Here is a 26,648-nt window from a genome sequence, read left to right on the forward strand (position 1 = left end):
GGGGGCGGGGTGGCGTCACGTGCCGCCGGCGGCGGCGGCGGCGGCCCCGGGAAGGTTCCATTTCTTCAGCGGCCCGCACTCGCGGTGCTCGGGGCCCCTCCCTCGCCCCGCCCGCGGCGCCCCTTGCGGCCGCGCAGCCGGGCGACTCCGGGCCGGGCCCCGCCCCTCTCGCTGGCGGACTCGGCGTGTCCTCCGCCCGCCCTCGCGCCCGCTGCCCCCGCCATCTAGTTGGTGCGGTCCATGGCGAGCACATCATGGCGATTGAAGGTAAGTGGAGGCTGACAGCGGGGAGCGAGGATGGGGACCGCCCAGCTGGCGGGGGGCTCGGAGGCGCGCCGGCAGGCCGAGGCGCTGACGGGGCCGTCTCCTGAGGGCTGGAGCCGGCTGAGGAGGCGCGGGGGTCCCGGCCGCGTCTCGGGAGGCAGGTGGGCGGAGCGGCGCCGCTGGGACGCCGGGCTCCACTGGCTCGCTCGCCCCGGCCTTCGCAGTTTCACCGGCCTCCAGGCGGCCGCACGCGTGGCAGAGCGGACTGGCGGGCAGGTACAGCGTCCGGGCCGCTGCCTCTTGCCGGCCGCGCGGTGTGGGGGTCGGGCTGAGGCCCTACAGACCCCGCGGGACGGGCTGGCAGGAGCGAGGGGCCACGGGGGGCTCAGGCTGCACCTTCTTCTCTGGCTCCCGCCGCGGCAAACCATCCTTTCACAATACCCGCCTTTCTGCCAAACTGAGAGTCCAGTTTTTTGTTCCCTTTCTAACCCTTCCCTGTCCCCACTCAGGCTGATGCTGGGTTACACTCTCTGTCATTCCCCTTCTGTTTGCCGTTGTAGGGTGTCCAGGAAATTTGGGGTTAGGTTAATTTTCTCTTCAAGTGGTTTTGTTCCTCCCCAACACTCAAAATTGTTTTTCTCCGTGAAAAGAAGTAAATACGTCTTTACAACAAGCACACATTCTTAGAATCCTGCAAATATCAGTCTATGAAGTGTTACAGTGCCAACAATGCTCATATTTCGAACAGCAGCTTAATAAAAATTAAGTTCCTGGATAAGGTAGTTGACACGAAAGTGTATTTTTCTCTTGTTCCAGAAACATGTAACTGGGACCCAGTGTCTATATTTTGCCTTGTTTTTAAGGAAGATATTGTGAAAATTAATTTCACACGTCTAGGATGTTTATGTGAAAGATTACATCTTCCAGACCCTGTCTCTTAGATTAACTCAAACAGTGAAAGTAATTTGTAAATTTTCCCTGTGCGTGTATATTAATCTGTACAGCTGTGCAAGGTGCCTATAGCTGTATCATTATTTGTCTACATTGAATGTGTGTTCCTAAGTAAAACTTTTTAAAGCGTTTCCCTTCTAAGTGACCAATCACTGGTAGTATGCATCTCTGGGGACTGCTTTTTGTCAGATCGTGTGGACTCCAAAATAGAGTTTAGCCATGTGTTTACGTTTATCTTATTTATTTAAGCGAGGGAGTACTATTATATGCAAGACACGCATTCAGACAGTTTCAAATGTCTACTTTAGTTAAAATGGTGGGAATAAGATCTACCTATAATTTATGATATTCCTGTTATCTGGAGCAGTACTTTCAACGTTTGTTTCCCTGGCTGTCCTTTCACCAAAGGTTAAAAATCAAGAAACCAAACCCACTGATTTATGTTGTGTACTTTATTTTCCCAACTAGTTTGTGGTAGAGTTTCTTGTGAAGCTGTGAAGGTAGAAAGGTTTAGCAGAACATGAGGAAAATCCTTCAGCCAGATGCCATTCAGATATGATGCTATAACTTGTAATTTCTTAAAATCTTTTCAGTTTTTTCCTTTTTTTCTTAGTTCTTCCTTTCTTTCTTCTGGCGGTTAAGTGTTACTGGTTAATTTTCCGTGTCACCTGATGGGATTTTGCTCTGCCTACTACTTAACATGTTTAAAGAATAAGATTTTTTGAATCCTCACATTCTAGAGATTCCTCTGTGTTTGAGATACTCTCATAAATATTTTCATACTGAAGCATTTGCTTAAGGTTTCATAATACAAAGATCAGGAATTATATCTTTTCTAGTTTGGCAAAGAAACTGTAATTAATATTAGCACTTCAGATAAAGATGGCAGTTCGAATTAGCCTAACTGTGCTCCTTATCACATAGTAAAATAGATTCATTATGCACACCCTCCCTAGGCTGTGTTATGGAGTAGAATGAGTTCTGCATGAGACTCTGTGCTAAGGAAATCTTAAAAATTTAGGGGCCCAAAAGGGCATCTCATTTTTTCAATGAAGTGTTTCTTAAAACATTCAATTTCTTCATTCACCTATTAATTCAATAGACTTTTTTTTTTTTTTTTTGTACAGTAGCCGTATACAGTGTTCATTCCTGGATTCCATGAGGCCAAAACATAAATAAGACTATAACTCTTCCCTCAAAGAGTTCATGTTCTATTCGGAGAGACAGATAATTTTAAACATGCAATTACAGTGTAGTGTGAATGCTAAGAGATGGATCATCTTTCCTTTGTAAAAAAACATTCAATGATGATGGGTCTAACACGATTTTTGGCAGTAATTCTTATATTCATAAGGTCTTTGTATTTGGCCGAATATCTGACATTCTGTAATGTCTGTCTACCCATCCTAGTTTTGCTTTCTGTAGCAATGAAAAGCCCACTATTCTCTCTCTCTGTGATATCCCTTCTGCCATTTGAAGACAGCTCTAGAGTGTTTTCTAGATAAAATTATCCACTTCCCTTCTCTGGATGATCTGTAGTTGTATGTTTTAAAATTTAGAATATCGTAGTGGGCCATTTCATTCCAGTTATACTATTGAATAGCATACATTAAAACTGTTATACCACTCCTTCACTTGTGTGTAATCCTATTAATATAGTTTAACATTAGAATAGGTTTTTTGGAGCTTCATGTTGGCACAGAGCAAGGCTGTAATCAACTAAAACCACAGTCTCTTTTAGCTGGACTACTCTCAAGGCATGTGCCTGCAACCCTTCACTTAGCTAACCAATGTTTTGAACTGAACAGTTCATTAATATCTGTTAAGCATACTCTTATTAGCTATGGCCCAGTGTTTTAGCCCTTGAGTCTAGACTTTTAAGTACTAAGGATTGTTTTTTATTTCCTTCTCTGTGTAAACCTGCTATTTTATAACACAAAATTATTTCTACTAAGTAATCATTAATTTCCTCCTTTCATCAGTCAGATGTGTGACTACTAATAAAAAGAGACAAATAAAAGATGCTAGAGTTACTACACTGAGCTAACATAATTCCAGTCAGCGGTAAAGAAGTTAGGCTATATTAGGTAAAGTTACAATTTTTAAAAGGCATTTTGAAATATTGAGAATAGTTATACATCCTTACTGTTGGCCCAGTGGTCTGGCAATACCAGATTGGGAATCATTGTTGTAGCCTAGCCAATGAAGTGATGTAATTGCTATCCAGCATATTCATTCTTCTAGTGTTGGCCTCTGTTAATCTGATAGTGTTGACTCTTTTTTGTTGTATTTGAAATTTCCTCCTCTCTTGATTACATATTTCTCAGTCTTCTCTTAATCTACCTGACCTAATGTTCTAGTGGCTTCCATTCTTGACCCTGTTGCCATTGTCTGCTTTATACACATTGCCGTAATTGCACACATTGAACAATTTTGTAATCACTTATTTACAAGTTTGTTTTTCCTGTCTGACTGTAAATTTCTAGAGGTTAATGTCTTATTCATTTGTACCCCTTAGGTTTTGTATGGTACCTGAATACAGTTTCCCCTTGGTAACTGTGGGGGAGATTGGTTCCAGGTGCCCTGGAGATACCAAAATTTGAGAATGCTCAAGGTCTTTATATCGTATGGCATAATATTTGCATCTAACTTATGCACATCCTCTCATATACTTTAAATCATCTCCAGTCTACTTGTTACCTACTGTAATGTAAATGCTATGTAAATAGTTCTTTAGGGGATAATGACAAGAAAAAAAGTCTGTACATATTCAGTACACTTACAACCACTGTAGGCCTAACTATGTTTTCCACGCACGGTTAGTTAAATCCGTAGGTGCTGAACCTGTGGATATGGGGGGCCAATTGTATTTTGTATGAACTGAAACCAAGTTTCTATGCATTGTTTCATGGAATTCTGAACATTGTCATCATAAATTATGCCATTACCCAGAAGCGTATTTCTAACACAGAATTTTCCTGACTTATATTTCCAAATAGTAGCTAGATGCTTTCACATGGTTGTCCTCAGCAATCCAAAATGTTTAGCTTGGTATATTCAGAATGTCCCAAAGTTGTCATCACAGCCACCAAATCCAGCCTCCATCAAAATTTACCCCCACTCTGTGCAGATTTACCATCTGAGTGGCATTTTTAAGTAACCAGGAATCTGAGTTAAAAACCTGGACACCAACCCTGTATTACAGCTCACCTCCCACATCCTGTTGATAACGAAGTCCTGCCAAGTCTACAATTCAAATCAGTTTGTGCTGCTTGGTGTCTTCACTTTAGTTTATGCCCATATCGCTCATTAAGAGACTTGCATTAATTTCCTAAGTAGTCTTATTTCCAGTGTTAAGTTTCCTTCCAATTCATTTTCCAAAGTAGTGCTAGTTATCTTCGTATTATAAAATGCAAATCTGAGTTTCTTAAAACCTCAAGATAAGGCTGGTCTTTAATGATCTAACTTCCTTCCTTCATCCAGTTGACATTTTTCTTTCTCTTCCATAAGAATATCAGAAGACTCTGCAAACTGTTTTGCCAAAGTAAAAAATAAACACTTGTTACATTGCTATACTAACTTTAACTACTTAACTTCTCTGGGTAACATTTTTTAAAAATGTAGAATAAGGTTAAACTAGCGAGAATCTATGTGTGTGTGTATATATATGTGTGAGTGTATATAGTGCATTTGCTTTTTATTAATAATGTACCTTATAGTTTGCTACATACATATATTGTATTTTTAAAATAATGAGAAGAATACTGAGATGTTCTTTAAGGTTTCTTTTGGCTCTAAGATTTCTAAGGCAAAATTTAGACTTTCAAAAGCCATTTGAAATACTCAGTTAAAAAACCCAGTAGATTTACTTTGAATAATTTACAGTTTATTCAAGGTTACTTTTCTAACTCACCTAAGAAAATTAGAAACACTTAGGGAACATTAGAGACACAGTGGTATTTTATTTTTTGTTGTTTTAAGGTTGTGTTGCAGCAGTGCACTTTGGTAGGCCGAGGTGGGTGGATCAGTTGAAGTCAGGAGTTTGAGACCAGCCTGGCCAACATGGTGAAACCTTGTCTCTACTGAAAATACAAAACTTAGCTGGGTATAGTGGCTCACGCCTGTAGTCCCAGCTGCTGGGGAGGCCGAGGCAGGAGAATCACCTAAACCCTGGAGACGGAGGTTGCAGTGAGCCAAGATCGTGCCCCTGCACTCCAACCTGGGCAACAGAGTGAGATTCTGTCTCAAAAAAAAAAAAAAAAAGGAGAATGCAGCAGTGCATGCCAATGGGGAAAGCAGAGAGAACCATACACTGGCTTAATTTATACAGTTTGTTATTTGAGTAATACTATTTGCATTATCAGTTTATTTGCAAATATTATGTTCGCGCATAGTATATATGTGGTAGTATAATAGATTGTTTTCATGAATTTTATTTCCATTTAGCTGACTTTATCCTTTTATTCTTTTCCCCAAATCCTAGTCGATTACTACCTAATATGAAAGTGCCTATATATGAATAATGTAAGACTGAACAAACTACTATAAATAAAACATTTCACGCTTTTAAGTAAAATGATTATATGCATATTTTGTATGTCTATATAGTAGTATCTTAATTGGACCCTATCAAATTAGAACACTTGATTTACCATTTTTTTAGAAGGGGGAAATAGTGACAACTCAGGAAGCTGTTATTGGGCATTTACGAACAAATTTCGAAGAGCCACACATGTATTCAGAACAATTTCTTATTTTCACATTTTTAGGACTATGTTAGAATTGGTATTCAAGATATTATTTTGAGCCATCATGAGGTAGAAGTTTTAATGAATATTAAATTATCTTCAGTATTCTGAACTTAATGCGGTAATGCATATGAGTAGCTTTAAAAAATGATTTGGTGCAGAAGTAAAAAAAAAAGTTTTATTCTCTGTTGACTAGAAAATACACTTAAGTAGAATTTTTTGTGAGCACATACTTAAGGTTTTATTGTGTTATGTTAATGAGTATCTAGCAGTCAAAAGCATAATTGACCAAATGAATTGGATTAAAAAGTAGCTCAGAAGTTGGAAAAATGGATTAATTTGTGAACAGTAAATTTAATTTTATAGGATAAAATTTATACCTCTTAGAAAAGACTGTTGAATAAATTCATAGGAACTTACATGGATCAAATGAGATACCATATTTAGCATGCTTTGTAAATTATAAAGTGCTCTAAGATATTGTTGTGAATAAGATCTAGTTTATTTTATGTGATGCTTGAGGGGTAGTATGTGTCTCAAAGTGTAGGCTGCTATTTAATAGGAGTATCATAGATAAAATGAGTTTGTAAAAGTATAGAAAGGACTTGACTTTTTCAGACTATTTTAACTCTACAGTAGTTACATAGCAACAGCAAAAAGTAAAGGAATTCCAATTTGGGAGGATAACTCCCAGAGGGTTGGAAGGCTGAAGGTTTTTTCCCCCTCTTTTTTAAAGAAAAAATTCAAAAAAGAGGACAGGTTAAGAAGTATGAGAAAGTTAACATTTATTTTGGAATATTTACATGGGAGAATGTCTGACATTCAATGATAACTGTAGAAAAGAAGAAAACATCTCCAGAGCCTGAATTTCTTTGATTTTTATATTCTACTTGGTGAAGAACGCAAGGGAATTACCTTTCTTTGGGTGCTTGCCACGGGCCAGGCAACATATATTCATTTTCTCAGTCATGAATAGCACCACTTCTCCCTCTGTTGTCTGCAGCAGACATCTCTTTTATTAAGACATCTTTTTTCCTGCCAGTTGTGGACTTGGTTTCCGAATCCTTGGCAACACTACCCTCCACCCCTACTCTAGCAGCTACTACCAATCCATCAGAATTAGTATACAAGATGAAAGCTATTTTCTGTCCTGAGGTTATTATTACTATTTTATAAATTACTTTAGCTATTATTTTTGCTTACTCCAAAGATTAAGTAACAAGCACAGGTTTGCAAAGACAGTACTAGGTGATGCTGACTTTAGAATTGAAGTCTGACTCAATTCAGAAGCAATGATCTTTATGTAACCCTGTGTTTTAAATTGGTGACCAAAATTGGTATTATTCCTTGAATGGTCTAATTAGGGACAAAACTAAAAGATGTCTAGAGGTTAGTGACTATGGTCTAAGTGGATTAAGTTGGTTGGGGGTTGGTAACATTAGTAGTTTCATGCTTATGATGTGCAGTATAGGTGTCTGCATAAGGATTAGCTATAAAAGAGTTTATAATTGTAAGTTAGGTGATCATTTAAAGGCTCTGACTGATGCATGTGCTTTGGAGAAGAATCTTTAGATGAGATAGAATTTAAAATATTTCTAAGGTAGCCTTTCAGTGTTTGACCAAGAAGAAATAAGTAGAACCTGTAAATTGTGGTGATTTAGGCTAATGGTCAGAATAAACATGGTAGACAAAATAGTTGATTTTGAAAAGGACTCTTAGATCCATTTTAAAGGAACTAAATTTGGGGGTTTAATTCCATGTTTGTGTGCAGGTATACAAAATTGCGCTTCATTTTATTGTAAATTCACAAATTTGCATTTTTTACAAATTGAAAGTTTGTGGCAACTCTGTGTTGAACGAATCTATTGGCACAATTTTTTCAACAGCATGTGCTCACCTTGTGTCTCTGTGTCACATTTTGGTAATTCTTGTAATATTTGAAACTTTTTCATTATTATTATATTTGTTATGGTGATCTGTGATCAGTGATCTTTGATGCTACTGTTGTAATTGTTTTGGGCGCTACGAGCCATGCCAATATAAGATGGCAAACTTAGTTGATAAATGTTGTGTGTGTTCTGATTGTTCCTCCAACCAGTTATTCCCTCAGTCTCTCTTCCTTTCCTCAGGCTTCCCTATTCCCTGAGACACAACAATTAATAACCCTACAAATGTTGAGTGAAAGGACGAGTCACATGTCTCTCACTTTAAATCAAAAGCTAGAAATGATTAATCCCAGTGAGAAAGGCATGTTAAAAGCTGAGACTGGCCAAAAGCTAGGCCTTTTGTGCCAGTAGGTGAAGTTGTGAATGCAAAGAAAAAGTTCTTGAAGGAAATTAACAGTGCTACCTGCTGTAGTGAACACATGAGTGACAGGAAGACTTAACAGGCTTATTGCTGATATGGAGAAGTTTGAGTGGTCTGGATGATAGATCAAACCAGCCACAATATTCCCTAAAGCCAAAGCCTAATTCAGAGTAAGGCCCTCACTCTCTTCAATTCTGTGAATGCTGAGAAAGTGAAGAAGCTGCAGAAGAAAAGTTGGAAGCCAGCAGAGGTTAGTTCATAAGGTTTAGAAAGAAGCTATCTCCATAACATAGAAGTATGAAGTGAAGCAGCAAGTGCTGATGGAGAAGCTGTAGCAGGTTATCTATAAGATCTAGCTGAGATCATTGATGAAGGTGGCTACACTAAACAACAGATTTTCATTGTAGGTGAAACAGCCTTCTATTAGAAGAGGATGCCATCTAAGAGTTTCATAGCTAGAGAGGAGAAGTCAGTGCCTGGCTTCAAAGCTTCAAAGGACAGGCTGACTCTCTTGTTAGGGGCTGATGCATCTGGTGACTTTAAGTGGAAGCCAGTGCCCATTGACGATTCTGAAAGTCCTTGGGGTCTTAAGAAGGATGCTAAATGTATTCTGTGTGCTCTACAAGTAGAACAACAAAGCCTAAATTTTTGGGGTTTTAGATGACAGAACATCTGTTTACAGCATGGTTTATTGAATATTTTGAGTCTGCTGTTGAGTCCTACTGCTCAGAAAAAAGATTCCTTTCAAAATGTTACTGCTCTTTGACAAGGCATCTGCTCACCCAGGAGCTCTAATGGAGGCGTACAAGGAGATGAATGTTGTTTTCATGCCTGCTAATATAATATTTATTCTGTAGCTCATGAATCAAGGATTAGTTAAGACTTTCAAGCTTTATTATTTAGGAAATATATTGTGTAAGGCTATAGCTGCCATAGATAGTGATTCCTTTGATGGACCTGGCAAAGTAAATTGAAAACTTTCTGGAAAGGATTAATCATTCTAGATGCCATTAGGAACATTTGTGATTCGTTTGCGGAGGCCAAAATATCAACATTAATAGGAGTTTGGAAGAAGTTGATTCCAACTATCATGGATGAGTTTGAGAGGCTCAAGACTTAAGTAGGGGAAGCCACTACAGATGAGGTGAAACTAGCAAGAGAACTAGAATTAGAAGTGGAGCCTGAATATGTGACTAAATTCCTGAAATCTCATGATAAAACTTGAATGGATGAGGAGGTGCTTATATGGATGAACAGAGTGGTTTCCTGAGATGAAATCTACTGGTGAAGCTGCTATGAACATTGTTGAAATGACAAAGGGTTTAGAATATTATATACACATAGTTGATAAAAAAAAAGCAGTAGGGTTTGAGAGGATTGACTCCAGTTTTTTAAGTTCTATTGTGGGTAAAATGCTATCAAACAGCATTGCATGCTACAGAGAAATCTTCCATGAAAGGAAGACTCCATCGGTGTGGTAAGCTTCACTGTCTAATTTTAAGAAATTGCTACAACCACCCCAACCTTCATCAGCCATCATCCTGATTGGTCCACAATCATCAACATCAAGGCAAAACCCTTCACCAGCAAAAAGATAGGACTTGCTGAAGGTTTAGACAATCATTACTATTTTTTTTTTTTGCAATAAATTATTTTTAAATTAAGGTCATACATTTTTTAAGACACAATGATATTGCACACTTAATAGACTACAGTCTAGTGTAAACATAACTTTTGTTTGCACTGGGAAACCAAAAAGTTTATGTGACTTGTTTTATTGCGATATACACTTTATTGCAGTGATTGGAAGTCAAACCCATTGATATCTCTGAGGTATGCCTGTACCTGGATGTATTTCGATGGGGCTGTCATATAACTACATATTTTCCTTCTGTAAACATGTGGGCAAGTACATATGTTGTAATGATCCTTTTGTTTATTTTTTTAAAATTCCAGTTTCCAGTGACACTCACATGTATATTCGTACACAAACACATGCACACAATCACAGCATACGTGTGTGCCCACACACATCTATTTTCTCTTATACCCCTTATTCCAATTGTAGAGGATTATGCCAGTTTACATTTTGCTCCTACATGGGTTTGCCTGAGGGAAAAGATGGTAACTTTGACTAAGCTTGTCATTTTCTATCTGTTTCTCCTTTCCATGTTGCTGAGATGATTATTTCAAAAGCAGTGCTACTATTATCTCCAAGTATAGTTTTTATGCAGTTCTATTTAAATTACCTTAAAGGATTGGAAAACAATTTCATAACTTTCAGTTTTTTCATAAAAATGAAGAAAAATCAATATTAACTTTCCAAAATGCATTAAACATAATGTTCTTTTTTTTTTCCCCCTGACAATTAACTAGTGACCTTGAACAACTTTAACTTTTGGGGTCTCCATTTATCTATAAAATTATGAACTAGACAAATGTGTTTCTGAGTTCTAGTGTCTTATGTTCTGTTGTCTCAGTACTCATTTTCTTGAATTAAATTTGATGTGTGGAAAATTGTATTTATACAGGAGTTCATTTTTGGGGTGATTTTTTTAGTGGAAGATTAATCTCTTTCCAAAGATACGGGCTAAGTGACTAAATAAGCATTCCCTCTTGTGCATTACACTGTTAAAAGCAGTATACCACTTTTTGGATTACCACCACATCTAAATCAAGATATGTCTACAGTGTCTTTCTTGCCTCCTGCTTACAAATTTAACATTTCTTTTGGAAACTTTTCAGATTTACTTTTCAAGACAAAATAAAACATAAAATTTGTACAAAGTTCAACTTATCTCTAACTGAAAAAGTATTTAAGCCTTTGACTTCCAAACAGACATATACATTAAAAAATTTACATTTAACCTAGAGAATTCATATTTTTTCCTTACACTCCTCCCAGTCTTAGGAAGGATTGGGGATAAAGGGAACACTAGGCTGGGCATGGTGGCTCACGCCTGTAATCCCAGCACTTTGGGAGGCCGAGGCAGGTGGATCATGAGGTCAAGAGATCAAGACCATCCTGGGCAACATAGTGAAATCCTGTCTCTACTTAAAATACAAAAATTAGGCACCATTTGCACGTGCCTGTAGTCCCAGCTACTTGGGAGGCTGAGGCAGGAGAATTGCTTGAACCTGGGAGGCGGAGGTTGCAGTGAGCTGAGATTGCGCCACTGTACTCCAGCCTGGTGACAGAGTGAGACTCCATCTCAAAAAAAAAAAAAAAAAAAAAAAAAAAGGGACACTGAATTTCAGTTTCCAATAATGTAATAAATTTATATGACTTTTTTGTATTTCTTCTTTTGTATTTCTAAAAGCAGGGTTTTCTTGAATTTTATTTTATTGTCTGGAAATTATGTATCCTTAGTATTTCTGTTCACTGTTCATTTTCATAAGAATAGTGATTTCTTTTGAGTTCCACATGTACATCAGTGAAGTCTTATTTGTTGGTTAGAATTTAGGGGACAAATATCAAGAAAGGTCGTGCATAGTCTTATTTGCTTATTTGACTTTTGTGGGTACTTTGACAAATTTGGCAGCTAATTGACTGTAAATATGAAATATAGTGATTATTTGAGTAACTTGAAAAATTTATGAGGTTCTTTGATATAGATAAATGGAATGCTTTTAAAAGTGGGAATTGGCTTTCATTGTCATTCTGCAGTTTTGAGAAATGTCTTAGAATGTAGTAGTTTTTATTGTTACTGTACATACTAAGCCTTGTAAAAATAATGCTGGTACAGTTAAGATTAGGTGTATGTGGTAAAACCTAATCAATCATCCCAATATATTAAATACATGGGAGAGTTTAGTTCTAATTACAGGCCTTAAAAAGTACAGCGTTTTTACATGAATTAACTATGTAACTCAAACTAAGTTATGTGTGTAACTTCTAGAGAATAAGCCTTAATGTGCATGGAGAATATTTCTAAGTAACCTCTGAAAACATCATAGGCCTCAATATATTAATACATTATAATTATGTTATTTTTATTACATGACCCTTCTGATGTTTCAAAAATAGCTTTTTGTTATAATTCGGTAAATAGCCAGTCATTGGACTAGCATCTCCTCAATTGGAAAGAACTGTAGTACGTAGGTATATTTCATTCCAGCCTTTCAGCAGGTAATCTGTGTTCACTGGTAATATTCCAATTAACACTCTATTTTTTGCACTGGGGTTTTGCTGAATAATTCCTTTATAACCCCATAGCTTTAAGTTAGGTGTTTCTTCTTGCAAAGCCTATCTTCCTGATAATCAGTGATTATTCTGTATTTTTAATAATAAAGAAGCAATGCCATTGTTACAACCAAGTCAGAATGAAGATCTAACCTACTTTGGTGATAGAAATACTATTTTCTAGTTTTTTTAGCTTGCTTCTCAGACGACCTACTTTTTTTAGTGGATATCATGGTTTTTACTTCTCATGTTATTGCTGTAGGATATTTCTGTTTCTTTTTTTTTTTTTTTTTTTGAGACGGAGTCTGGCTCTGTCACCCAGGCTGGAGTGCAGTGGCGCGATCTCGGCTCACTGCAAGCTCCGCCTCCCGGGTTTACACCATTCTCCTGCCTCAGCCTCCCGAGTAGCTGGGACTACAGGCGCCCGCCACCTCGCCCGGCTAGTTTTTTGTATTTTTTAGTAGAGACGGGGTTTCACCGTTGTTTTTAAAAGCTTCTGTGCTAAACTGAAATGATTAAATTATTTAATAGTTTCATTATGGAAAGACTAAAAGTAATTCACAATAATTATAAGGTCATACATATACAGAACACTACAAAGTTTTATTCAGCTTACATTAAAGTGGTGACATGCTTCTGAGTGAAGGAAATAGATCTATATAGTAGTAACTAATAGATAAAATTACTCTTATAATAAATTAGAATATTCAAAGTATGTGTTTATGGGGTACAGTGTGATGTTTTGATATATGTATACATTGTGGAATGATTAAATCAAGCTAATTAACATATCAGTCACTTCACCTTTTTTGTAGTGAGAACATTTAAGGTCTATTCTTTTAGAAATTTTGACATATACAACACATTATTAATGACTGTAGTGACCATGCTATGCGGTAGATCTCTAGAACTCCTCGTCTATCTGAAACTTTGTACCCTTTGCAGTATCTCCCCATTTCCTGTCCTGCCCCTCTCCATTCCCTTCTCTCTCCCACCTCTGGTAACTACCATTCTTCTCTACATCTGTGAATTTGACTTTTGTAGATTCTACATACAAGTGAGATCATGCAGTATTTGTCCTTCCGTGTCTGCTTTCTTTCACTTGGCATAATGTCCTCTGGGTTCATCCATATTGTTGCACATGACAGAATTTCCTTGTTCTTTTAGACTGCATAGTATTCCACCGCATATATTTACCACATTTTCTTTATCTATTTCCACCATTTGCCATTATCTTCTAAAGTTAAACATACATTTGCCCCATAAACCCAGCTGTTCTCCTCGAAATACATTTAGAAGACACGCACGCACAGCATGCGTGTGGGAAACAAAGAGACATGTATTATATAAAAAGGTTCATAGCAAAATGAGTCACAGCAAACCCAAATCAATTCAAATGTTTATGAATGGTAGAATTGAAATTTATACGTATGTATGCATGAATATATGTGTATATATGTATATTTATACACAATGGAATTATATACAGAAATGAAAAGGAATGAGCCACAACTACAAGCAATAAAATAGTTTGATCTTACAAACCCAATATTCAAAGAAGTAGGACTCAAAAATGCCCACTTAACAATTCCACTTGTTTAAATTTTCTAAGCAGACAAAACCAAGCTGTGGTGATAGCACTGAGAAGATTAGGTACTTCTGGGGCACAAAGTAGTGCCTAGGAAGATGAGTTAAAGGGGCTCCTGGAATGCCAGCAAAGTTCTGGTTCTTGACTTGGTTTGTAGCAACTCAGGTGCTTACTTTGTGATAATTACATGAAAGTTTTATACATTTGTGCACTTTTCTGTATTTTTGGTTTTTGGCCCAATAAGTAGAGATTTTTTAAAAAAGAAACATTACAAAAGACTCTTTCCAAAAAAGAATAATCAAAGTAATTTTTAAAGTTAAATTTGTTTTTATCATCATACTGTTAAATTTGTTTTACAAATTTATAATAGTGGGTTGTTGGAGAATATATAATATGAGCATATATGATAAAATATAAATAGTAACTTTAGAGGATTGACCTTTCAGTAATTTACTTGTGTATGTTAAGGCTCAGATACAAAAGTGGGTCCTCTCTTAGAGTGTTTCCTTCTAGACGATGTGAAGAGATGCTTGGGAAATGGTGGTGTGATTTCTGCGGTTGGGAAGCTTGCCATTCAGAATCACATACTTGAATGAAGTGTCTTCATTCCGAGACTTCCTAAGACCTAATTTCTGGGTTGTTCCAGAAAATTCTGTTATCAGGCTATCATATTCATTTAGTTAAGTATAAAGAGACGAGTTAGGGAAACTTTTTCTGAGGTCACTTTTAGGTGCTAATTTAAAATGATTCTTTGTAACAGTCAAATTCACGCTACTTTCTTTGTTCTTAACTTCCCATAAACTTTTTTTAACAGGTGGAGAGAGAACCTGTGGAGTACATGAACTTATCTGTATTAGAAAAGGTAAGTCACTGCTCTGCATGGCTGTTTAAATACTAACTGAATACTTTCAAAGTGTATAATAGATTTTAGTAGGATGGCGTATAATTTGTATTTATAAAGTGTAAATTTTAGTAAATATTAACATTTGTCTTATAGACTTAAGCATTCATAAAGTGCATATTACTTATTATGTGATTATTGAGAGTTGTTGCTTTATATTTAGTTTTGATGGGCTGATAGAGCCTGCCTGGTTTCTAGCATATTGGTTATTAGACATGGTGAAGAGGCAAAGAATGGAGGGTTTGATTTTTGTTCCCTTTCAGAATCTGGAATCTGAGTGCATGCTGATCTCCCATTGACTTCTGTTCTATTACTGTACCCCATCAGAGAGATGTGAGGAGTTGGTTGAAATTCAAATCGGGAACATATCCAAAGACCACAACATCCTTTGACACCAACAACTGTCTATGCTTCCTTAGAAGGAGCCACCTGACAACTGGGTGGTTCAACAAAGTGGCCCCAGGAAAGGTAATTCAGTTACTAGGTGGGAGGCAAGGAATCAGGTATTCTCTAGATTTGGAAGAATCAGGAGAACCTTGGGAGTCCTCACAACTTCTTATAAGTAATCACAAATCTGTGAAATGGTATGAAGAAAAGATATTCCTGGGGAGGTCAGGGGAAGAAATCCTCATAAATTTACTACTCTTGGCTCTTTTTAAACTTGGGGCACTTTCTTTTCTTGCATCTCTCTTCAAACTCACTTGGCCCTCCTGAGTCTAGCCAACTAACAGCACTCCTCCCATCCCTAATATTTCACTTTAAGGAAGTTTGGAGCAGTGTCATTATTTGACACTCATACCTGGGTATTAGAGGCATGGCAGGAAAATGTCAGCATATTTTCAGTAAGTCTTCAACAGCTCTGAAAGGCCTCAAGTTCTTTAGACTTTAAAAACATTTTAATCCTTTTTAGGTGAATTTATGTCACTATTATTGACATGGTCGTACTAGTTTATCTGTGAGTCATTGCATGCAATTGCTGTTCATTTAAAAATCTTCTTTCTTTATTAAAATACAGTTTTTCCGTATACCTTTCCTCTGGTACCACAAAGGAGGAAATTTAAGTCAGTTTCGTGAAATCTCAAATTTAGGATTGTGATTCTCATGCTATAACCATTGTTGATTTGTGCTTCTTACTAAAGTGGAGGTAGGGGATAGACAAATTTATGCATTGTTTTATTTCTCCACATAAACATTTGTAGTCTTCTGCTATTTATATAAATCCAGAATTCCTAAAAATGTTTAAAATAATTTTATAGTTATTATCCAGTCCCACGAAAACTTTTTAAAACTTTTAATTTGATGGGATAGCAAAAGACAGTAAAGATCAGTTGGAATCAAAAGCTATTAAAGGTGTGGTCAGGTGAAAAGAGAATCAAGACAAGAATAGAGACAGCTAGAAGTAAGAAAATGAAAAGGTTTAGAGGGTCTTTTGTGGCTACAAAGGGAACAGAAAGCTACAATGGAGAAAATTAGATAAGGATAGTGGATAGTGTGAATATATCTTTTTTTATCATGGCTTTTTTGGTTGTTGTTCTTTATTGCTGTCTCTATTCCTGTTCAGGTAGTTCTCAAAGTATGCTTTGCCCAGATTTCTCTATATTAGTCTAGCTTTTTCTCTGTCTTCCATTATCTATAGAAATTTAATTCTGCATTAAAAAAATTTATTCACACCATAGCCATGACATGGAAAAATATCTGAATCTCTGTTTATCCTCTGAACATTCAGTACAGTAAATTTTTCATAAGTATTTGAATATTTTTAGAATTAATGCTCTGGGCTAAAGCTTTTTGCGTTTTATGCTAGACTTCCATAGAGTAGATCATATGAAAGTTGTGAAGAGTAATTATAATTAGTATCAGTGATTATTCTGATGAAATGACATCTCTGACATCACAACCTCCTTTTTTCTTTTTCTTTTTTAAAGACAGATTTTCACTCTGTCTCCCAGGCTGGAATGCAGTGGTATGATCTTGGCCCACTGCACCCTTTGCCTCCTGGGTTCAAGCTATTCTCATGCCTCAGCCTCCCAAGTAGCTGGGATTACAGGCGTACACCACCATGCCCGGCTAATTTTTCTATTTTTAGTAGAGGTGGGGTTTTACCATGTTGGCCAGGCTGACCTTGAACTCGTGACCTCAAATGATCTGCCCACCTCGGCCTCCCCAAATTCTGGGATTACAGGTGTGAGCCACCGCACTCGGCCAGACATCACAACTTCTTTTTACCTCTTTGGCTGTTTCTGTCTCTTTTGCTAGCCTCTCTCCCCGTCAGACCTCTGATTATATCATATACCAGGGGTTTGGTCCTGGGCTTACTTCATTTTTCTATCTTTTACTCTGTTTGATTTTATCTAGTTCTGTTGCTTTAAATACCACATAAATTTGTAAATCCAGCTCTTGGCTGTCTGAGCTCCCTCATCTTTTATCAAATGAGTTACTTGATATTTCTATCTGGATATCTGTTATAACAACAACTTGACACGTTTAAAATGCAAGTCTTGATTTTCTTACCTGAGCCTATACCTTCCTCAGTTTTCTCCATCTCAGCTAATAAATAGCACCATCTACCCAGTTACTCAACTCCTAACTTAGGAATCATCCTATATTTCCCTCATTATTATTGTCCACATTTAATTTATTAGTAAGTTCAATCAGTTCTACCTGCAAAGTGTATTTTTAAATTTATCCTCTTTTTTTTTCATCCTGCTGCTGTCATTGTAGTCTAGTTCTCTGTCTTTTTTTGCCTAGATCACTGTCATGGTTTTCTAACTGGTTTCCCTACTTGCATTTTTATCTCCTTTCAGTAAGTATTAGTGATTTTCAAAAATGTAAATCAGGCCAACCACTTTGCTTGTTGAAATTTTTCTGTGGATTCTTATTATACTTCAAATAAAAGTATCTTACCCTGATCTACAAAGACATTATAGTATCAACTCGGAGCCCGAAATGTCATCTGAATATCATCAGTTCAAAAGTCTCATTATCTAAATCACTTACATAATGTATGGGTGAGACTCTGGGTGTAATCCATTGTGGTTCAAAATTCCTTTCTATCTTTGGACCTGTGAAAATAGAAACCAACTTACCCTCTCATGCATTTCTTCAAATCTCATTTCCCTAAGTTGTATTTCAATTTTGATTAAGTCAGTTTTCAGAACTTACTTTTTTATGATCAATATTGTTTGCAGTAAAGCCATATTATATAATAATTATATTTCCCTTTTATATAGTTTTCATCTTAAAAATATCCCTTCTTTCAAATTGTAAGCACCTGTCTCAACTCCTCATTAACCATGGTTCAGAATCCACTCTGATTTCTCTGTCATTCTTATTTTTCTTCTGCTACCACTCTTCCCCCTGTGTTGAAGTATACATCTTCTGTATCGTATATCCCTATAGAAGATTTTTCTGCTTCCCTAGGAAATAGTCAACATATTGTATTACTCAAGGTACTGTTAGCTGCTGCGCCAAACAAACCCCAAACAAATAATGACTCAAACAGGATAGAGGTTTATTTCTCTCTCGTGAAGTTTATATCGGGTATTTCTAGTTGCCACATAGCACTCCTTCAGCAGTGATTCAGGGATCCAGGATCCTAGCTTGTGGCTCTGGCACATGGCTTTGGAGGTTAGTGAATTCATCTTCATTAAGCAGGGAGTGTGTGGGGGAAAAAAGGGGAAAGGAAGATCGTGTGTACGAGATTTTTGTGGGATAGGCCTGGAAGCAAAGTACATTCTTTAAGATTCCCATGTCAATAATTCAGTCACAGGGCTACATCTATAGTAACTTCAAAACAGGCTGGGAAATGTTAGTGAGTCAGTGAGCCCAAGAAGTACAGCAACCTATATTCTGCCCTTTATCAATTAATCTACCCTAATATAAAGTGCTCACCTTGCCATAGTCTTACATGCTCTATATATGCTAATGGTGACCATGTGGATAAATTTCTTCTAGAGGTAGGTATATAACTTAAAGGTGTTACTTCAGTGAGAAAATTTAAGGCTAAGTAGAAGGGGAGATTGATATGGAAATATGTAATAGGGTTGTTTTGTTTTGTTGTATTTTGTTTTGGAAGGGAAGGGATTGTGAATCCTCTGATTTTGTGATTGTCTTTTGTCTCTTAGGACCCTACCCCCTTTTTTTTTCATTTTCCCTTCACCACCCAGTTGCTGAAGGGCCTTTTCCCTTCTGCCTTTTTTCCTCCTGCAGAAGCTATGTACAAAGACTGCCCAACTACCCCGTTAAGTTATGCTCGAAAGTAACTTATGCTAAGTTATGCTGAAAGTAACTCACATGTACTTTTAGAGTTCCTTGCCTGTAGGCTGTGCTGTCATCTACTCAGTTTTGTTATTGCTGCTGTTAGTATTTTCAGATTTAACATGGACTTTCCTTTCTAACTTTAGCCCCCCATTGCTGTCTTCTTTCTTCTGTCTTCCTGATAGTTTTTCTCTTCCTTTGTCTACACCAAAACCTTTCTGTTTTGTTTGGGTGGGGTGGGATCATGAGAGATTGCACCTTATGATTTGGTAAGTTTTCTGTTTTTACTCGCGTTTATTTTGAGATATTAGCATTCTCTGTATTCAGATGATTCTGAGGATATAGTTTTTATATGTGAGACAGAGTCTTGCTCTTGTCACCCAGGCTGGAGTGCAATGGCGCGATCTCAGTCTCCACCTCCTGGGTTCAGGCGATTCTCCTGCCTCAGCCTCCCAAGCAACTGGGATTACAGGCATGCACCACCATGCCCAGCTAATTTTTGTATTTGTAGTAGAGACTGGGTTTCACCATGTTGGCCAGGCTTGTCTTGAACTCCTTACCTCAGGTGGTTCACCCACTTCAGCCTCCCAATGTGCTGGGATTACAGGCGTGAGCCACCCCGCCCAGCCTGTAGATTTACTTTTTCTTTCTTGTTTTGTACAGTTTGGGGGAGGTAAAACTGGGAGGCATGGAATTAGGCAGATTCCATTTTTTTCAAATACTCGAAAGTGTTGATGGTATGTTCATGAACAAAAATTTTAATGTTAATTTAGTCTAACTTCTTAATATTTTTTCTTTTCATTCTTTTCTCTTTCTCCCCCTCCTTCCTTCTTTCTCTCTGTCTTTCTAGTGCTTTTTGAGATGTTGTGGGGAAATCCTTCCTTACCCCTAAGATGATAGCAATTCTATTACTTTAAGAGGTTTAGTCTTGCTTTTTATATTTGTTATTAATCCATCTGAAATTGATTTTTATATGGTTAAGAACCTAATTTCAGTTTTTATTGGTTAAGTAGTAGTTCCAGCATAATTTACTAAGTATTCCAAACATTTCCCACTGATCTGCAGTGCCACCTCTGCTACCTCTGTCGAGTTTTTATCAAATTGGTCTGTTTCTGTTCTGTTAATCAGTTTACCTATTCCCTAACAGTACGTCACTATCTTAATTATTAAAGTGTTGTGATTCTTGTTATCTAGTAGTACAAATTCTTCTTACTTTTCTTCTTCAGTAATGTAATAACTATTTCTGGGCCTTTGATTTTCCATATAAAGTTTAGAATCAGCTTGTCAAGTTCTTTAAAAAGCCTTTTTGGAATTTTAATAGGGATTACATTGAATCTCTAGATCTATGTGGAGATGATATCTTTAAAATACTGAGATATCTTATTCTTGAACATGGTGTATCTTTACATTTGTTTAATACCTTTCAGTAAGGTTTTGAAAATTCATCTGTAATGATCTTGCATTTTTTTAGATTTATGTTTAGATATATTATTTGTTGCTATAGTAAATGAAATTTGTTAATAAAAATGCAATAAACTTCTCTAAATTAGTGTTATATGTGGCCATATTGCTAAACTATTTAACTATTTCCATAGATATTTTGGGTTTTCTCAGTAAACATATCATCTGCAAATAATAACAGTTTTTTAATCTTTTCTAGTTATACTTTTTATTTCTTTGGCAGCTTCTTCGGGAAAATAAACAAAATAGAACTAAAAGGATACTCTATATTCCTCTTCCAACTGCTTGACTAAGCATGATCTTAAAAATGGACAATAACAAGTGTTGGCAAGGATGTGGAGGAATTGAAACTCCCATCTATAGCTGGGAATGTAAAATGGTACAGCAACGTTAGAAAACAATTACAAAGTTCCTAAAAAAAAAAAAAAAAAAGACATAGAGTTACCATATAACCCAGGCCTATACCCAAGAAAATTGAAAACATATGTTTATACAAAAATTTGTAGATGAATATTCATAGCGAGGTTATTCTTTTTTTAAATTTTTTTTCTTTGAGACAGAGTCTCATTCTGTCGCCCAGGCAGGAGTGCAGTGGCATGATCTCAGCTCACTGCAACCTCCGCCTCCTGGGTTGAAGCGATTCTCATGCCTCAACCTTCTGAGTAGCTGGTACTACAGGTGTGTGCCACCACACCCAGCTAATTTTTTGTATTTTTAGTAGAGACGGGGTTTCACCACATTGGCCAGGCTGGTCTCGATCGCTTGATCTCTTGATCTTCCTGCCTTGGCCTCCCAAAGTGCTGAGATTACAGGCATGAGCCACCACACCTGGCCTAGCAACTGTATTCTTAATAGCCAAAAAGAAAGGGAAACAACCTAAATATCTATCAACTGATGAATGAGTTAAATAAATGTGGCATATTGGCACAATGGAATATTATTCATCCACCAGAAGAAATGAATTATTGATACAAGCTACAGCATTGATGAACCTTGCAAACAGTGAAAGAAACCAGACACAGAAAGCCACATATCATATGTATAGGCTTTCATTCATATGAAATGTCCAGAATAGACAAATCTATAGAGACAGAATATAGATTAGTAGTTGCCAGGGCTAGGGGAGGGGAGAATAGGGAGCTACTACTAATAGGTATGGGTTTTTCTGGGGAGTGATGAAAATATTCTGAAATTAGATAGTGATTGCACAACTCTATGAATATATTACAGAACACTGAATTATGCACTTTGGTGAATTTTGTGGCATATGTGTTTTATCTCAATAAAAAAAAGCATCTGCTTACATAGCGTGTTTTATTCTTACCAGCTCCTCTTTTTATGCAAAAGTTTCCATTACCTGAAATTCTATTCCTTTGATATTTACTACTTTAGATTTTTTATGTCTTTATGAACCTAAATTAAAATAATGATATGCCTGAGACAGGTGAATGTATATACTAATGTATGTTAATATGTTCAAGTCATATTAACCTGGAGGGTAGTTTGTAGTTTTATGGCACAGGACTCTCTATTGTCCTGGCCTGTTAGTATTTTTATATACTAAATCTATCTTTATGGCATTACTTTATTGGATATTCACAAATCAACATGTAATATCCCAGTATGAATGACAATCTGTTTTTGGAAATTGTAGAAAAAAGTCTCTGTAGTGATTAGAGAATAGGAGATGATCAGTGGTTAACTTTGTTTTTTCAATTTAGGAAAAATAAATATATGCCTTTTTTTAAACATTGAAAATAAAAATTACTGAGTCAATTGGGAAGATGTATAGAATATTTAAATTTATTACCTTCAATGTTTTTCCTTGACTAGAAGGAAGTCACTTATTTAAACCACTAAAATATAAATATCTGAGCATACTTGAGAAATAGTAGCAAAAAACAACTTTCCAGTCTTTTCTCCCATTTGAATCAAAGACTGTCTTGAAGCCAGGTTGGCCACATGTGGTTTTTTGAATGCTGCTCATCACTAGTCTAGGTGGCCTTTACAATTTCTTTCAAATATGATCCGAAATAATAACTTAAACCTCATCAATTAACATCTTAAGGTGAGTAGTTGTAACTCATCTGAGGGCAAAGCCTTGTATGATTGTTGACATAGGATGTGCATGGTAGTGGTAGGTTTACAAATTATGGGGCTACAATAGATATCCTATATCTGTTCAATTCTGATAGTTTCTTGTCCTAATACACAACTGTTTTAGAGTGATACACTTATAAGAGAGTATAAGGTGTGAGAGATGAAAATTTGGAGACAATAGGTAGATTACAGTTACTAGAGCTAGGGGAGAGGCTGAACTTGATGCTGCTTTTCCAAACCTCTGGCAATCAAGGGAATGTTTTTGCATGTGCTATTCTTTTCCTTTGAGTTGGCTGATATCGCTTTGTGGACAAATGGAAATCCAGTTAGGTGTTTATATTTTACTGTCTACAGCCTTGGATTCTCCCTTTTTGCTGGGTAGACAGATTTATTATTTCTTTCTCTTTCCCCTGAAGTGCATCGTGGGCTCTTCCCTCTTTTGGTGGTGTTTTAGTTATTTCTTTTGGGAACATAGTAGAAAAATGTCTGAACTGTAGGTGACAATTTTTCATGTAGAATTCGTGAAGGTGTAGAACTATATTCTGACTTTTTAGGGGCTGGGATAGGTACAGATTTCTTGCTTAGTGACCAAACTTGACTTTCAAGCCTTTTATAGCTCTAATTGTCCAGAGTAGTAGAACAATAAAGTAACTTTTCTTTTTTTGTGTATTTATTAGAGCTAGTATTTAGTAGAAAGAGAACATGATTATGAAATAAAGAGATATGGATTAAATTTCCCAATTTGCTTCATCCAGGCTAGGTAACTAAAGTCATTAAATTCTTTGAGTCTCAGTTTCCCCCTCTGTAAAATGGTGACATTATTAAGGCTATCTATACTAATCTCACAAGGCTTCTGTGAGGATCAAGTAAAGCAAAGTGTATGAAACCCTTTGTAGTCAGTAAATTGGTATGTACATATTATTGTTATCTTGCTGAAGAAGGTAGGGACAGTCTTGGAACTTGTAGACTCTTATTGGAGATGAATGAATTTTTTTGTATGAATTCTGGAAGGCATGACCCGATTGTTTCATTGTTTATTCTTTCAGTGGTTTGACACTCAGAGCTTTGAATTTATGAGACCTACCTACTGAGTCACTAATGTTAGCCTTCTAAAATGTTTCAATAATTCATTTAATAATGGCATATGTCTGTAGGAAACAGTTTGCTGATCTCTGAACAAGGAAGTGGCTCCTAGTATGAAAAATTCTGACCACAAATCTTTGGGTGTTGGCATATAAGCAGACCTCCATCTTCAATTTCTATGCAGATCCAGTAAAATACTTTTTCTCCTATTAGATCAACATGCAAATGAAAAATTCTAAAAATTATGTAAAAATTGTAATTGTCTTTTCTTTCTTTCTTGTGACTAAACAGTATGTAATGAATCAAGTACTCTTTTTCTCAGTGTATAATTTAGTTTTCATTATTTTAAAAAATATCTAGTCATAATATAATTCTTTTATTTATGCCATTTTCATTTTTTCTGGTTCTTAGGGTAGATATGTTTCCTTTTGATATAGCTCAGTGACTTCTAGACACTACTATTAAGAGATATCCTTGAATTGAAGAGGCCAATAGATTTTTGTAACTGCCCTGTTGTACATTTTAAGCTTTTTTTGTTTGTTTGTTTTTTTGTTTTTATTTTTTTGAGACGGAGTGCTTTTTTTTTTTTAACCTGGTGCAAGAAATTTCAATTAGGTTGTGAATTTATAGAGCCTCAGTAGTAGCAGAGAATAGGGCTTTAGCTACTATAATTAAAATGACAGTTTCATTTACAATTTAATAGAAGGTAGAGATCATGGAGCTGTATTTTCTTTGATTCATTCTCGGCTTCTTTGAACTTCTTAATGAGAGGTTTGTGTGCACCCAGAGGGAGGGAGCCTACTGCATTGACTCATGCTTGTTATTTTTAGTTTTATGTTCCAAATTCAGGCTGCCATAAATTAACATATACGCTAAGAGTAAAGCAGACCCCCAGTCTTTGAAGGGGAATGATTTTATTCATTCCTGAGGGGAAACATTTTATTATGGAGGTCATAGGAGTATAAGAATCTAGAGTAATCCAAATAAAAATGGAGAGCAAATGGGTGATGAAGGCTATGAGAACCCATCCTGTACCTCACTAAGTTCTACCTTTCTCTGAAATACCCATCTAAAAGTGTCATTTTCTTCTTCCCTTATTTCTTTCTGTAATGGCTGTATGAGTTGGAGTTTTATGAGTGTAAAACTAAGGTGTTTACAGAATGATGTCTGTGTACCAACCTCAGAAATGTAAAGCCTATTTCAGTTTTTCCTAACCCGTCTGCATTATTCAATTGAGTTATGGACTCTTTAATAAATCACATTGAAACGGAACAGAAGTTCATTTATTGCTACCAGAACAGAAAGACAAGAATGTTGTTTATCTGCCCGGCGCTTGGTTCAAGGGAAGTGGTCTAGGCATTCTTTTACTCAGAATAGACATTGTAGTTGAGATGTCCAGGGTGTGTGTAAAAAAAAAAATCTTTTTTTATTCTTGAGAGACGAGGAATAGAGATGGATTGCTGAGATGATCCTGACAGAATGGGTGTCATACATACCATCCACTATAGTCTCTTTAGTAAGGGTCCAGGTATTATAAAAAATGTCCCATTGTCAATTTAGTTTAGATTTCTCTCTCCTAGGGTCTTTTCCATTGGAAGAAAGAGAGGGAAATTTTCTTGTTTTATCAACCTATTTCATCCTACGACTTAGGCAGACAAATGGGATATATACTAAGTAATTTTGGCTTATGTACTTATTTTACCTAAATGAATTATATATGTAAAAATATGTATGGTTGGGATCTTTTGATCAATAAATTTAATTTTCTGATTATTTATTCTGGCCTGTCATCATTTTCATGAGGAGGAAAAATATCTACAGAGGACAGTTTTCATACATCAAATGAAGTATGACTCATCTTTTCTACATTTCAACACCAGAAGTTAGGTAAACACAAACAAACCTTTAAGAAATATATCTACAAAATGAGAGTGATTAATCTGATGAAATGACAGATTTGGTGATTATTTCCTCAAAGAATTGGTTGTTCACATCAGTGAGTCTCTAATTACTGTAAAATATGGGCTTCTGTAAACATGTGTTTACATCCACTTGTAGTTTATTTCAGTCAGAGGTGTGAGGGAAGGATCCAGCTTTACGTTAATCTCTAACTGATCAGCCACTTATACAATACCAGTTATTGGATAATTCATTCTTTCCCTGACAACTTGCAGTACTACTGTTTTCATGTACTAAGTTGTTATACACGCTTGGGTCAGTGATATGGTTTGGCTCTGTGTCCCCACCTGAATCTCATCTTGAATTGTAATCCCCATTATTCCCACATGTCAAGGGAGGCACCAGGTGGGAGGTGATTGGATCATGGCGGCAGGTTCCCCCATGCTGTTCTCGTGTTAGTGAGTTCTCACAAGAGCTGATGGTTTTTAAGAGTTCAGCAGTTCCTCTTCTCTCCCACCTGCTGCTGTGTAAGATGTGCCTGCTTCCCCTTCTGCAATGATTGTAAGTTTCTTGAGGCCTCCCCAGCCATATGGAACTGTGAGTCAATTAAACTTCCTATCTTTATAAATTACCCAGTCTCGGGCAGTTCTTTATAGCAGTGTAGACTAATATAGTCAGTTTCTGTAGTTAAGTTTTTTTTCTTTCTATTCATCTGTATGTGTTTTCTGGAACCACTATTACTCTGCTTTTATTAGTGAGGCTTTTGTTACCTAGTAGAAAAGGGTTTCTTGCATTAATGTTCATTTTAAACATTTTCCGGTTATTCCCTTATGTTTATTTTTCAGTGAACTTTGAAGTAAAGTATGCTTTTTTACAATTTATATTTCAAAGGAATCCTTTTTCCCA

General features: G+C 36.6%; 1 protein-coding gene across 4 annotated transcripts in view; it reads left to right on the forward strand.

Moving 5' to 3' along the window:
* Positions 1-224: 224 nt before the first annotated feature.
* SYT14 (synaptotagmin 14) overlaps positions 225-26,648 on the forward strand; it is a 224,562-nt gene continuing 198,138 nt past the window's right edge. For 2 of the 4 annotated variants that reach the window (XM_001108818.5, XM_002801931.4), the window contains exons 1-2: positions 225-267; positions 14,856-14,903. In XM_001108818.5, the coding sequence (XP_001108818.2) occupies positions 255-267; positions 14,856-14,903 (61 nt within the window). In that variant the 5' untranslated portion in view covers positions 225-254. Of the gene's footprint in view, positions 268-14,855; positions 14,927-26,648 lie in introns of all 4 variants that reach the window. The other 2 variants (XM_077937123.1, XM_077937130.1) reach the window with 1 other exon arrangement.

This window comes from Macaca mulatta, chromosome 1 (genome assembly GCF_049350105.2).
Source record: "Macaca mulatta isolate MMU2019108-1 chromosome 1, T2T-MMU8v2.0, whole genome shotgun sequence".
Lineage (NCBI taxonomy): Eukaryota > Metazoa > Chordata > Mammalia > Primates > Cercopithecidae > Macaca > Macaca mulatta.